The sequence below is a fragment of the Coffea arabica genome, chromosome 1c (genome assembly GCF_036785885.1).
Source record: "Coffea arabica cultivar ET-39 chromosome 1c, Coffea Arabica ET-39 HiFi, whole genome shotgun sequence".
NCBI classification, from domain to species: domain Eukaryota; kingdom Viridiplantae; phylum Streptophyta; class Magnoliopsida; order Gentianales; family Rubiaceae; genus Coffea; species Coffea arabica.
Window position 1 is genome coordinate 57177396 of NC_092310.1, and position 13834 is coordinate 57191229.

The 13834-nt window shown below is 39.0% G+C and overlaps 1 protein-coding gene and 1 long non-coding RNA gene across 5 annotated transcripts; one reads left to right on the forward strand and one right to left on the reverse strand.

The window, feature by feature from the left end:
- Positions 1-1906: 1906 nt before the first annotated feature.
- On the reverse strand, positions 1907-4317 carry LOC113713778 (uncharacterized). Its single transcript, XM_027237570.2, has one exon. The coding sequence runs from the start codon at positions 3375-3377 to the stop codon at positions 2391-2393; it is 987 nt and encodes a 328-aa protein (XP_027093371.2). The 5' UTR covers positions 3378-4317; the 3' UTR covers positions 1907-2390.
- Positions 4318-11197: 6880 nt separating this feature from the next.
- On the forward strand, positions 11198-13564 carry LOC113713809 (uncharacterized). Of its 4 annotated transcripts, none has more exons than XR_003453658.2 (4): positions 11198-11502; positions 12009-12225; positions 12557-12716; positions 12838-13564. It is a non-coding gene; the product is annotated as an uncharacterized lncRNA (long non-coding RNA). The 4 variants fall into 4 exon arrangements; XR_003453659.2 differs by having other exon boundaries at positions 12606-12716; XR_011841122.1 differs by having other exon boundaries at positions 12557-13564.
- Positions 13565-13834: the final 270 nt, after the last annotated feature.

The window sequence follows — 13834 nt, forward strand, 5'->3', positions numbered from 1 at the left end:
TGTAGTTGAAGCACTAATAGCTAGTTTGGGGGTTTAGAGTAGGAAAGAAAAGAAGGGAAAGGGTAAGTTAGAAAAGAAGAGAAAGGATGGGAAAGGATCCAAGTTTCTATCTAAGTTGTTTGGGAGTTTTAACAAAGAAAAGAAAGTAAGTAGTTTTCTTTTGTTTGGAAGTTGAATACAAATGAAAAGAAAAGATATCTAAAATATTACTTTACAAATATGCCCTTTTTATAAAGTGAAATGAGGTGTTTTGATGAGGGTTTTACAGTGGGGGAACTCATCGAAAATTAAAAATTTTTGTATTGAAATTTTAAGGGTAGTTTTTCCATATTTAAAAATTTACTTAAGACTTCCTCACTTTCCTTCCCTTTCTGACCCGCCAGTTTTCCTTTACATGGAGGGAGATGAAATCTTTCCAAATCTTTTCTATTCCTTCACGCTTTTGATCCCAAACAATAGAAAAACTTTATTATCCTTTCAAAACTTTTTTTTTCTTTTCATATCCTTCCTCCCAAACTAGCCATAAAACTGGACTTTTGACCCAAAAAAAAAAAACACTAAAACGGGACAATACTCATCATCACAATTTTGGAGTGATTATGGAGTGAATTGAATCAAGTGGTCGGCCACATCATGGCCTGGCTTTGATTATTGTCAACAAAACAGCTCTCACTAAAGCCACGGAAACATGCCAAACCAACAGAAATGGCGACCCCAACCCAAACAAGATGTGATTAGGACCGCTGTTAAAACTCAAACCACTCATCTGGTGTTACACTGGCCTGAGTTGATAGGATCCATCCTGGCCATTCCTTGGTTTGAGAAGGACCACGGTACATTACATTACGAATCCCACCCATTATTTCATTTCACTTTAAAATAAAACAGTAGCATACACTGGTATACTATTCCCTGTTTGAGCTTTTGAGTCCTTTGGCATCTGTCACCGACCGAAATTTTGTAATTGTACAAAGCCAGGCTATTAATATTAGGTTTTGCATTTAATTGCTTCATCAAATTATTAGTTGTAAGACTCCCTAGACGATCGCTCTGCGTCCCCTGTGCGTATATTATTTGACCAACAGACTAAAACAGAATGCAAAAATTAGGCGAATGCCAACTCATTAAACTTGATTGCGTCTAAACTCAAGCAATAATAGCTGGATTGAAGAAGTAGTCAACAATTGAATCGATGGAGTATGATTGATGAAAAGATGTTTTTGTATGCACATGGAACTCCAATTGAATTAATAGCCCCCCTCGGGGAATCAATAATATGTTTATAAATCCGGACCAGAAAGTGAACCGGAAGAGATTTTTGTTTGCGGTTCAATTGATTCAACTCTGATTCAAAGGTACTAATCTTCTTTTTTTTTTTTTTTTTAATATTAAGAATTTTGGATAAAGCTGAAACTCTTGTTGTAAAAAAATAAAAATTTAGTGGAACCTCTTGATTTTTATTAATTCTTAGCCAGATTTGATGAAATTTTAACCGAATTAAGGGTATGACCAATTTTGCAGTTCGATCGATTGAACCGACCGATTGATCCAGCTCAATTTTCAAAACATTGACAGCCATTACATATGATCCTGAAGGAGCTCTTACTCATATTATTGGAGATTAACCCACAAAAAAAAACTTTTGTTGAAGCATGAAGTTCAATTCACCAGCAAATTATACAAGGTTCAATTCCTCGAGATTTTGCATGGTAGCTCAGTGCACAAGTTGAAGCATGAACAGAGACGAAAATTTTGATTCGGAGTTTTAAAATGTTCTGCGTTGAGAAGAAAATGATAAAAAATAAAAGACAGAGAGACGTCGGAAATGTAAATGTTGCCTGGGCGAAGACATGCCAAATAATTTGTTTCTTCTTCACATACGCACAAAATTGAACGTGGACGAGGCTTTGGACCGAACGGTGTGTAACAATAATGATTGAAATTGAATTGATGGCAGTACAGACGTCCAAAATGCTACTATAATGTCTATACTAAGTACAACAATGTACAGAGCTGGCATTCAATTCAATGGCCTACCACCACCACCACCACCACCTAAGCGCCTACCACCACCACCACCACCACCACCACCTAATGGAGTAGAAGCAAAGCGTTTAATAAAAGCAATTAAGAAACATGATGAACACTTGAATTGAGTTATTTTCACCAACCCGCAGCACCCCGCTCTGAAAATTCAAAAAATAAAAATAAAAATAAAGGGATAAATAGAAACTTATAAAAGTGAAAAAGAAAAAGCACTGCAGTAGTAGTAGTAGCAGACTAGCAGCAATGGCAAGACATTCAATAGAGAGGGAGGGACATGCATCTGGTGGGTGGTAACACTTGGAATGCAGGAGGAGGAGCCGCCGGGATTGATTGGTGGAAAATGATCAGAAAATATCAAGAATTTCCAAGATGAAGTTGTTGCAGAGCGGGCAGTTCCCTCGTTGCACCCAAAGCTCCCTTGAACACAACCTGCAAAACGTGTGACCGCACGGGATAAACGCAGCGCCTTTATGCCTAACCATGCACACGCAGCAATTGTTATACCCCCCGCCACCCGCGCCGCCTTCCTCCTCCTCCTCCTCCTCCTCCTCATCCGCGTCCTCGTCGTCGTCCATCGTAAAACCCGATCCATCCAGCCCCATTTGCCTATCCGTCTCCGCCAACAACGCCATCAGCGACATCCTCACCGGCTGCTCCTCTCCACCTCCGGTTCCGCCACCTCCTCCCTCCTCCTCCTCCGTCGTCTCCCCCTCCGTCTCTTCTCCCTCCTCCGCCCCCATTTCATCGTCAATTCCGCGTGCATTATCATACCTTCCGCGGATAGCCCGGCTCTCGTTCCGCTGCAGCATCGACGATCTACTCCGGGGAACTCCCGAGCTCAAATCCGCGTCCGGCTGACTCGTCTGGTCGGGTGTGGGCGTGTTTAACCGGGTGGAGTCTCGCCGGGACATCATCATTCTCCGGCTGCTGCTGCTGCCGCCCATGGGGTGCTGAATGGGAACGTCGGAGGCCGGAACCGGAACAGAAGAAGTCCAGGAGGAGCCGGAACCTTGCCGGCGTAGGCGAAGCTTCTCTCTAAAGTGCCTCCAGCTCTTCCTGGTATCCTTACTGTAGCCGCCGCCGTTGGGGTCTTCCCTGATTATATCCATAAGGGTCCGGTTTGATGGGGTCCGCATTGGACCTCCGCTTCTGTCCTCAGTTTTTAACACAGCGCTTAACGTTAGATTGGACATGTTTGGTCGGAAATTATTGTTGTTATCGAGGTTTTCGTCTTGCCTAATTCTGAGGTAGTCTCGGAGATTCGGAGACTCGTGTTTTTCGTCCGAAATCAAATGCCGTCCGGGAATAGTAATCCCACCACCAGCTTCCATCCACCCCAAGAAAACGAGCGAGTTTACTCTATTTGCAGTGAACGTGGAAATACTACTACTCTGATATTTTTAGATACGAGAATGGGACAAAGAGGTAGGAGAAGAACGCGAGAATTTCTCAAGAACTTAAGGATCGGAAACTTGGTGTCTCGAAAAGCGAGATGAAGAAGGGTTGAGCATTCCGAAGCCAAATCGGATGACGAGCAGGATAAAAAAGAAACATGCGAAAATTAAAAGCTACACAGGAAAAATGGAAAAAGAGAATTGAGAAGGAACGAAGGAAGGAGGAGGTAAGATCTTCCGTGTGGGGAATATACTCGAAGCGGATATGAAATATTTTATTGATTAGCTCAAATTTGCAGAAATTCTGGTGGATAAAATGAGAGGTGGAATCCGTACAGTAAAAAGGGCATCGGATACCTTCCGTGTGAGACCCATTGAATGAGAGGAACAGATCTGAATCATCTGTCTATCTATCTGAGCAGTTGATACCAGTCTACTACAACTTTTGATGGATGAATCATGAATGTTTGTGGGATGTGGAAAAAGCGTTTGTTCTTGGTGGTGGTGTTGTTTGTCCAGGCCTCTCTCTCTCTCTCTCTCTATTGGCAAAAGTTGGAGAAGGGGAAATATGGCAAAGAAAGAAAGAGGGGATAATGAAGAAAACTGACTACTGTCTCCCGCGACCTTTTCTTTTTTGTGTGGTCTGAACTCTAATAATGTCTAAACAAAGCCACAACGAACAAAAGTACGTCGTTATGTTACGCTGCTACTACAACTTTGTCTCTCTCTCTCTCTCTCTCTCGCTCTATGCTTCCTTTTCTTCGGCTTTGATGATTTTGATGAAGTCTATTTTGCTTTTGCCGCTTTTTGTCTTGTTACTTTGGTTTGGTGGGTGATATCTGTAGCTAATCTCTCCTCCTGTGTCTCAGATGGTTCTGTTGAGACAGAGAGAAGCGTTGACAAGGAGAGGAGAGGAGAGGAGAGAGGGAGAAAAGGGTAGTTTGGGCAGTAGAACCGGAAAAGATGACCGAGTCTTGTGTGGAGCTCAATTTGTACGGTAGCCCTTGGCCTTGATTGGAGGAATCTCTGGACGGACCTCTGCCTTTCCTCAAATCCCCTCAATATTGTAGTATCCGGTCAAAACTAGTGATCGGGTAAAATTCGGTACTCTTTTTTTTTTTTTTCCCTCTCCCTCTCGAGACGGCAAAAACTCATGCACATAGTTAGATTAACACTCAGAGAGTCATCAAAAAATGGTTCAAAAAACAACGACAAGAACTCACGCACACAGTTAAATTAATACTCAGAGAGTCATCGATTAACACTCAGAAAGTTATCAAAAAACGGTCCAAAAGATAACAACAAGAACTCACGCACACAGTTAGATTAACACTCAGAGAGTCATCAAAAAACGGTCCGAAAGACAATCTAAGAGGGACCATAAAGCAATCATGTTCAGCCAATTCGGTACTTGCCCGCGAGAATTCATTCAATATGATGTTTGATTCGATAAAAATAAAAAAAAAAGAAGAAGAAGACGGACTAATGGATGGATTATGTGTTAGGATTTAGTGATAAAAGGAGACAAAAAATCTGATACAATTGGATCCTAAAAATCATCTTATACTCGATATATATAAAAGAAAAAATGCGGAAGCAAAAGTCTAAATCTTCTTTTAGATAGCCAAATTTAATTAAAATATCTCAAACAGAGACAATTATGATTAAAAATGAAAGAGTGTTGCGTGCCAATAATAAAAAATAAATAAATATTATACACTTAAACTGGACCCCAGCAACTTTGACATTTGACCAATGAAAATAAAAAAAAAAAACATTCGAATGATTTACACAACAATGAATAAATAATCCACATGTCGTTGTACAGACATGAAAGGCAATAAATATTTGCAATTATACTTTTCACTCTTTTTTTTTTCTTTCTTTCTTTTTTCGGATTTGGTTGAAGCCACGAGCTCTATGATTGGCATCAAACCATCAGTATTAAATGTTAACAATAATTCAATCAAAGACGACGCGGCTTTCTTTCCCTTGTTTTTTAAGCGGTAATTTTAGCGTAAATCCGATTTTGACTTGAGTAGGAGTATTAAATATTAATGACTCGGATTAAAAAAAATAAAACCCCCAAGCATGGTAACTTAATAATGGCTTGCATCTCCGTGTTATTACACTGTAAATATATACATATAAATTCATTTCAAGAAACGAGAAAAAGTTTATTTTGCAGTAATTGTTTTCGGTTAAATATGACAAATACATTTTTTAAAAAAAAGGAAAAAAAATTCAGCAACTGGAGTGCTTTATTTCATTTCGTCGTCTTGAAAAAGAACTGAACGCCAAACATATTAGGGGACAATATCCCGCGAAATGGGAAGGAAGTTTTACTGAAAAACAAAATTAAAAACGTAAGGATTAAAACAAAATCTTTTTATATGCTGCTGGCTGTCAGTGCATAAAAGATTTACATAAAATATAAAGAGGCAAATACAAGAGATGACCATTTAAATCCAAGGCATTAATTTGAGGTTCTTTTAATTAATGCTGATGCCTGATGGTTTGGATTGTGGTTTATTCGTCAAAATATATTTGCTTATATAATCATTACAATTTCCGACACCTTTTTATCTTTTCAATTATTTTTTTTATCTCACATGCATCACATCACAAAAAGTGCTACAGTAAAAATATCTCTAATAATTCACAGTCCAAACAAACAGGTCCAATACAGCATGTAATCATGAAATTTGGACATGTAGGTGAATAATTGTTAAAACCCGAGCAAGCCAGAAATAAAAAAGCAACAAACTGCAGAGCACGGGAAATGACAATGGCCAACTTTCCATGGCTTCTGTCCGTTTCTCTCCTCTTGTTCATAAGCTGTTCCGTGTCAATCCTTCAAGTTTCACTCGTAAGTTAAAACGAGTTTTGCATCTCCCAATTGAAACTCGGAATGAATGCAAGAGGGGATTTTTCTGGAGAAATGTTTATGATCAGTAATGCTTTTCCTGGTTTCAAACACCCAATAAAGAAACCCCACCGCCTTCCTCTCCTCTCTCTCCCACCCCCCCCCCCCCCAAAACACACACCAAAAAAAAAAAAAAGGATATCGTACCTAAGAATATCTAATTATTGAGAAGTTTGATTTAAAGTTTTGTTAAGTAGTTCAATAGTTTTTTTTTTTTTTTTTTGGTTTGATTAATTTCTTGCTCTTTTTCACGGTCGAGACAACACAGGCTGACGAACCAGGACCATCGCAACAAGGCCGTTTACGCCCCAACTTTGCCTTTCCTGCAGACACTCCCCCCGGGTCAACACTTGCCCTGTGTCTCGAGATAGTAAGTTGTACATATATATATATACATATATATATATATATCTACTTATTGGAATTTTACTGCATACGACTATTAATTAATGGATGGCTACAGGATGTGGAGGCGAATGCGATCGACGTTGCTCAGCAACGTCACACAGAAACGATTGCTTGTGGTTCTGCAACTCGTGCTGCAAAAAATGTCTCTGTGTTCCGCCGAGTACCTTCGGGAACAAGCAATGCTGTGCCTGCTACGGCAACCGGAAGACCAAGAAGGGCACCCCCAAGTGCCCTTAATTATGCATTACCCCTGCGTACCTTCAATTTCATACCATCATCTATGTTAACTACTTTATAGTACAATATCATATAAATCCTTCTCTGAAAGGTTTTCTTTCTTTCCGATCAAGTAACGATGTAAACCGCTAATAAGTTCGATAATAAAAAAAAAAAAAAGTAAACTTATATATACTGACGCTCTATACGCTATCACGGTTGGATACATGACACATATGTAAAACCTGAGTTTCAAATTCAAATTCAGATTATGTGTAATGCATCTAATAGTGAAAGTGTACACACTGTCGATATATAGAAGATTAATTCTAAAAAAAGGTTTTTACAATCAGGTAAAGTTATTTCAACTGTATCATGAATTCGTCCTTCAACCAATCATCTCCAATTCTGGCTTTATCTTTGATTGATCTGGAGGAATAGTAGTCTACCTGCTGCTGCATCCCAGTATCAAATTCAATTAGTATTATTTTGGCGGTTGTCCGTTTGGATGAGCAGCAGGCAGTTGAACCGACTTCATTCTTACGTTGGTTGCTCGTATAAAAATACTTGAAGTTGTTCACTATAACTCCATCCCTCCCCCAGCATTGTATTTCTTCTCTGAAACACCCAAAGTATTTTATTCAAGTCTAAGGAGTAGTACTCTATTAATCAAAGCAAAATCGATATTAGTGATCTATTTGCCCCAGCATTATTATTATTTTTTAATATAGAGAAACGTGGCAGTTGCTTTCTGGGGCCAGCTTCTCTATGGAAGTTCAGATTAGTTAGCCTAATCTCGACGTTATAGTTTAATCACTCTCTGAGTAATCTTTGTTGTTGGTGCTAAGTGGAGCGCACCTGACGCCACAGATGTGGCCCAAAATTAGTTCGACTTAATGTTCATGGGTCATGCCTTGCCAGGATGGACCAACCTATTGGTTAGGCATAGGCGTGCAATTATAAAATTCTACGATGTGTTTTTTACATGAATGATGTATTTCTTTCTATAAAAGTTAATAAATTTGTCAATATAACAATTAGATTTACATGAAGCAAAGTTACCATGTATGGATAAAAAACTGATTCGAATTTATTAAAAGAGATAGAAATTGTTAGAAGAGAGAAAAATTATAAGTAAATTGATTGGACGAGAATTGGTCGCACAAAATGGAATGGATTGATTCGCTAATTCTCTTTAATTAGATATATCACCTAGGTGAGAATTGAAATAAAATTTTTGGCCTTTCGAGGGTGGTCCCACTTAGGGCTTGACTCGAACTCGGTCAAATCGAGTTCGAGCAACTCGATAAGGCTATCGAGTAGAGTTCAAGCATCCAGAAGCGATACTCGAAAGCTCGACGAGCCTTATCGAGCATTTTAATTTTAATTATTTAATATATTATTATTATAAAATTACCCTTATACTCAAAAGAATTGTCGAATTTACGAAATGTTTCAAGTCATATAAAAATTTTAAAAGGGCAATAATGTCTTTTGGCTAAAAAATTATCAAGAAAATAAATTTTAATAAATCGAACTCGACAAGGCTCGCATGGACTCGAGTCCATGCGAGTCGAGCTCGAGTACTGCGAGCAAGTTTCGAGCTCGAGTTCCAATAATACTACTCGCTCGAACTCGAGCTCGAGCACCTTATCTGTATGTCGAGTCGAGCTCAAGTATGGCGATACTCGAACTCGACTCGACTCGATTACAACCCTAGTCCCGCTCCTCAAATGCCCTCTCAATCTCCAATCTGCCAGCCACGGCTCCAACTGTAAGGCCTGATGCAACCCAATGAGTACAAACAATATCACAATGATTCACAAAGATATATCAAATTTAAGCACAATAAAGAAAACTTAATTAAAGAGAAAAGATAAGAAATGCAAACCAAATATGAATCCAATAGTTTCTTCAATAGATGGCGATGCTAACCAAGATGTACAAGTGAAGGCTCACTCCTTCCTCACCCAAAACACACTTTGGTTGAGCCAAGGAGTTTTACAACAATTCTAGTTAACCCTCAACAACCTACACTTGAAAGATCACTCACCCAATTAAGAACTATTTTATACAAATGAGGCAACCTTCACCAAGGTTTTACCACTTCAAGTGATAGGTTCACCTTCACCAAGGTTTTACTCCTCCTAGAGAATAACCTTCACTTGAGCAACCTCACAACTCAACTTTCCCAACCCCTTATACAACCAACAAAGAATCTTTCTACTCAAAAATCTCACTTGTAAGCTTGTATTTTGTGTTGGCAAAAGTCTCTTGTCTTCTTGTGCTTTGGGGTCTTTATAGAAGGTGAGAAATGGCTCCAAAAGGCTCTCCAACGGTCAAATATTAAATGCTGTCAAAACTAGCCGTTGGCCTGTCGGACGTCCGAACCCTGCGTCCGAACGTCGTCAGAGAGTCATCAAATCTTTGCGAAATTTCTCGGACGTCCGATGCGATCGATGTGCGTCCGAGGCGTGCGTCCGATCCTTCCGGACGTCCGATGCTTCCTCACGAGCGTCCGACAGAGTTTCCTTCTTGATGTTCTTCATCCTTTAGGACGTCCGATAGCATCCTTTAGGACGTCCGATAGCATCCTTTCGGACGTCCCACATGAGTGCCCTGTTTTTGCTTCTTCTTTTGTGCCACAAGAATTTGTTCTAACAAATTGCTCACATAAAAACATTAGCCCAAATTTACATTTTGGTTTGTTAATCATCAAAATCAAGGATTGATCGACCAAGGTCAACACCAACCAATTGAAACGATAGTCCTGTTCCCTTTCCTTAATTGCCGCCCATATTTGAACCAAGGGTGGGAATACATATGATTTAATTTGGACCGGGCTGGAGCAGAAAAATGAGGGCTTGTGGTTGGGTTGAACTTGAGCTGGACTCAGGCAGGCAAGCCCAATTGACAAGCTAGACAACCAATCAAAGAAGCCCATGTTTGAAGTGCTCCAATATGTAGAAATTAAGCTGCGAACGTGGTTGAATTTCCAAAGGCCAAACTTATCTGTTACATAAAATTTGAAATGAAAAAATAGACCTCTTCCTTCAGTGAGGGGTTCCTCCAACCTGTTGTGGAGAGGCGTTTCACAGCCAATAATTTGATAAAAAAATTTGTTTATTTATTTATTTTTGTAACAAGATCAACATTGAATTACTGTCCAAACTTTTATTTGATAAGTGGGTTTTGGCTGAATAGTCTATATCTCGTCAAAATATCCAAAGTTTTAGATTATTTTCTAATATAAGTTAGTTAAGCATATTTAATACGTAATTAACAATATAAAAGATATTAATTATATGCTATTAATACGCCTTTAAGGTCACATATTTGTTTGTAAGCATAAATTATAGCTTATAACATTATTGACTAATACATTAATATGTAATATGATATATTAGTACGCATGAAATATATAAAATATTTTTATTAATCTATGAAATTCAGTAATTCGATCCATAATCGAGAATTCAAGAATTGAATTTCAATATTCATTTCCAAACCGTTATACGAAAATTTAAAATGGAATTTTATTCAATTTTCCCAAATTCCATTTTACCGATTTCCAATTCAATCTAAATTGTATTGGCTGGTTATTCGGTTTTCCCAAGTGTGAACACCCCTATTGCATGCCTACACTACATTCAATTTTAATATTTTATACTTCGAGAAAAAAGAAAAAATGGAAAATGGATAGCTTTTTATAACTTTTTTAGGGTAAAACCTTCTACTTTTTATATATATTTTTTGTTGATACGATAGTTTCCTATAGAGAGGAGGAGGGTCTGAAGAGATCCTGAAATAATTGGAAGAGTACTGAATCACCACTGGACCAGACAGGTGTACCACGCATCCGTCTGAATTTTTTAAGTAAGACCACATTTAATTATGACAAATTAACCTTCTACATTAACCCCACGGTCCTGGGGTAAAACCTTCTACGTTAACCGCCAAAACGGTCTTTTTATAACTTTTTTATGGTAAAACCTTCTACATTAACCGCAACCTGAGGCCCTGTTTGGAACCTTGGTTTTTAGCCAAGTTTGTTTCCTATTAGTTTTTTAACAATTTTTGCTACAGGAATTTCAAAAACTTCCAAAAACTCACGGCTCCCTTGTTACACTTAAAGAGGACGACGTCGTTTTTCACTTTCCCTTTCAGTACCAAACCCACACTTGCACTTCGGTAAAACAGACTCTTCACTGTGCATTTTGAAATCACAGAAACCTTGCCCTGTACAATAAATTGCACCCCAAACTCAGCTGAGCAATTTGACGAAATGTGGAGCCGATCGGAGCAATTGGACGAGGCGGCAAACAACTGGAGCTGGTGTTAACCCATTCATTGTTCTGTGTGTGGTCCAAGCTGAAGGTACCGACGGACTTGGAAGGAGCAACCAGCTGAGGAAAGTGCGACTTGCTGTGTCTGTCTCTCCACCACGCTCGGCCTCTAACATCATGGCTGGAACGAAGAGTGTTTAAGGAAGCCTGCTGTGCTTCCATTTAGGTTGATTTCCTAAATCCTGTAGCTTTGAATGGAGGTTGACTTGTGATTGAATTTTTTTTTTCGCCCGTAAATTCCAGTCAACACAGCATTTTATATTGGTTGATTACCTCCTACAATATGGCGTACTAGTCTCTTGGATTAATTTGAATTTTGGTATTAAATATGTTAATTTCTTGAGGGGGGAGAGGCAGAGGGGGGCGGGGGGAGGGGGAAGGCAGGGCAGAGGGGGGCGGCGGGAGGTGGAGTTGCTGCTGGGGGTGGCGGAGGTAACGGGGAAGAAGAAGAAGAAGAAAAAAAAAAGAGAGGAAAGAAAAGAAAAAGGAAAGAAAGAAAAAGAAAAAGAAAGGGAAAGAGAAAAAAAAAGGAAAAAAAAAAAATTTCACCTTACAAAAGCTTCTACAAAATTTTTTACCTTACAAAACTTCTACAAAATTTTTTCAAAAACTTCTACAATATACTACAGTAAAATTTTAGATAAATTCTCAAAAAACTCAGGTTTCAAACAGGCTCCCTAGGATGGGCAACGTTCGCAGCTTCTGGAAGCTTCCATGACACAACTGCTTCTTATAAACTCCACATCCTAAGTTGGTTGCTTGGTGGGATACATCTATAGTTGTCCCGTCTCTGCATTGAACGTCAGCCCTTTTTCTGTGATTCTTCCTTCCTTCCTTTCTGTCTATCTTTCCTGGGTGGCTTCTTCTTCAACTCAATCTTCTCTCTCAGGTACTTAATTGTCCCTTTGTTCTTCTTTGGTGGCAATCTTTTTCAATTTTCTACGCTCGGATGGACGGTGAACGCTCACTAATTAATTGGTTGCTTTTTCGGAAATTTGTTTTTGCCAATTGTGGATTTCAAGCCAATTGCATAGAGCTAATTTCTTGTTAGATATTTGCGGTTCAGCAAAGAATCGAGAATGGCTCATATCCTTCCGATATGTTTCTCTTCTATGATTTTAATCTTTTCTTCAAATAGAACTTTTTTTTTTGATATTTCTTGAGTAAATTTAGGTAATATTTTTCTAACATTGGGTCAATCCCTTCTATTATGTTACAAGTTAAAGGATTGGGCAAGTTCCTGTTTGATGTGCTCCTTGACATTTGTAGCTAACGCGGTAACCAGAGAGAGCGAGATCCCGAAAGAGCTCAAGCCAGGGCTGCCCACAAGGCTAAGCAGCCCAAAAATGATGGCCTGACCCCCGAACAAAGACGAGAGAGGTGGGTTCAATTCAATCACCAATGCCTTTGTTTCCCGACTTTCTTTCGAAAAGGATTCAATTCAGATGCCGTCGTTATATTAGCCTTGAACTTTCCGGTGCATTGGCATTTTTTTGGGCAGGGATGCGAAAGCACTTCAGGAAAAGTTAGCTAGGAAAACAGCTGGGAACCACGATAACTCTGTTGGTAACAAAGCCGGTATCAAGAAGAAATAGCAGCAGATTAGTGTTTAAATGTAGGTGATGAATGTTGTAATAGATGATGGATCAGATTTGGGTTCCGGGGGCTTTATTCAAGTCGCATGTTTCATGTCATTTTGATGGTTGAAGATTGTCCTCCAATAGGAGTAGGATCAAATCTGACACAGCCATTTGAAGTATTCCCGAACTATCAAAAAAAGTATTCATATTTACTTCAGATGATCCTCCTCTGAGTACTCGTCGGCAATTCTGTAATCCGTGCGTGCAATCATGTCTCTCCATTAAGGTCACATATAGGACCATGATCAAAGCTTATTCACTTGGTGGAATGTCTAGCCATGCCAAAGAAATCCAGAATGTTCTTGCATCATTAGAGAAGATTTCATAGATATGAAGAAGCCGGAACTTCTAGACTACTTGGGAATGTGCTGTTTTGAGCAGCATGAATTTTTTTCTTTCTGATTGAGCATGGCAATTGTATAGATTTGGTTTATGTGATCCATGCTGCTCTCTGACTATCGTGCTCGGCAGTCCTTGTGTAAAGTATGTTTCTTGACTACCTAATGTAAACTTGTTTATTTAGCAATTATAGCTAGTTGGAGTGTATAAACTAGTGGTCAATTGATATCGTGCTATTAGTTTGCTTCATTTCCTTCTCATTGTCTGGTCTTTTTTGAACAACTACTTACCAGCTCGGACAGCCCCACTAACGGGGGAAAAAAAGTGGTTTTTTTCTTGTTACAATTACGTGGAGAGGATAATTCCCTAAAAGGACTATAGACGACTCTTGTATGGCATAAATCAAGAACTAAGTCAATGCACAGATGACAAATAAACCATTTCTTGATCATAGAAAAATTATGAAAATAGGTTTCAGAAACATTTCAATGTTCTTCCAACTTGTAAATTTAGTTGAAT

What these genes read in the sequence shown, in the direction of transcription:
- LOC113713778 (XM_027237570.2), bottom strand. Translation starts at nt 3,377, where the DNA reads ATGGAAGCTGGTGGTGGGATTACTATTCCCGGACGGCATTTGATTTCG.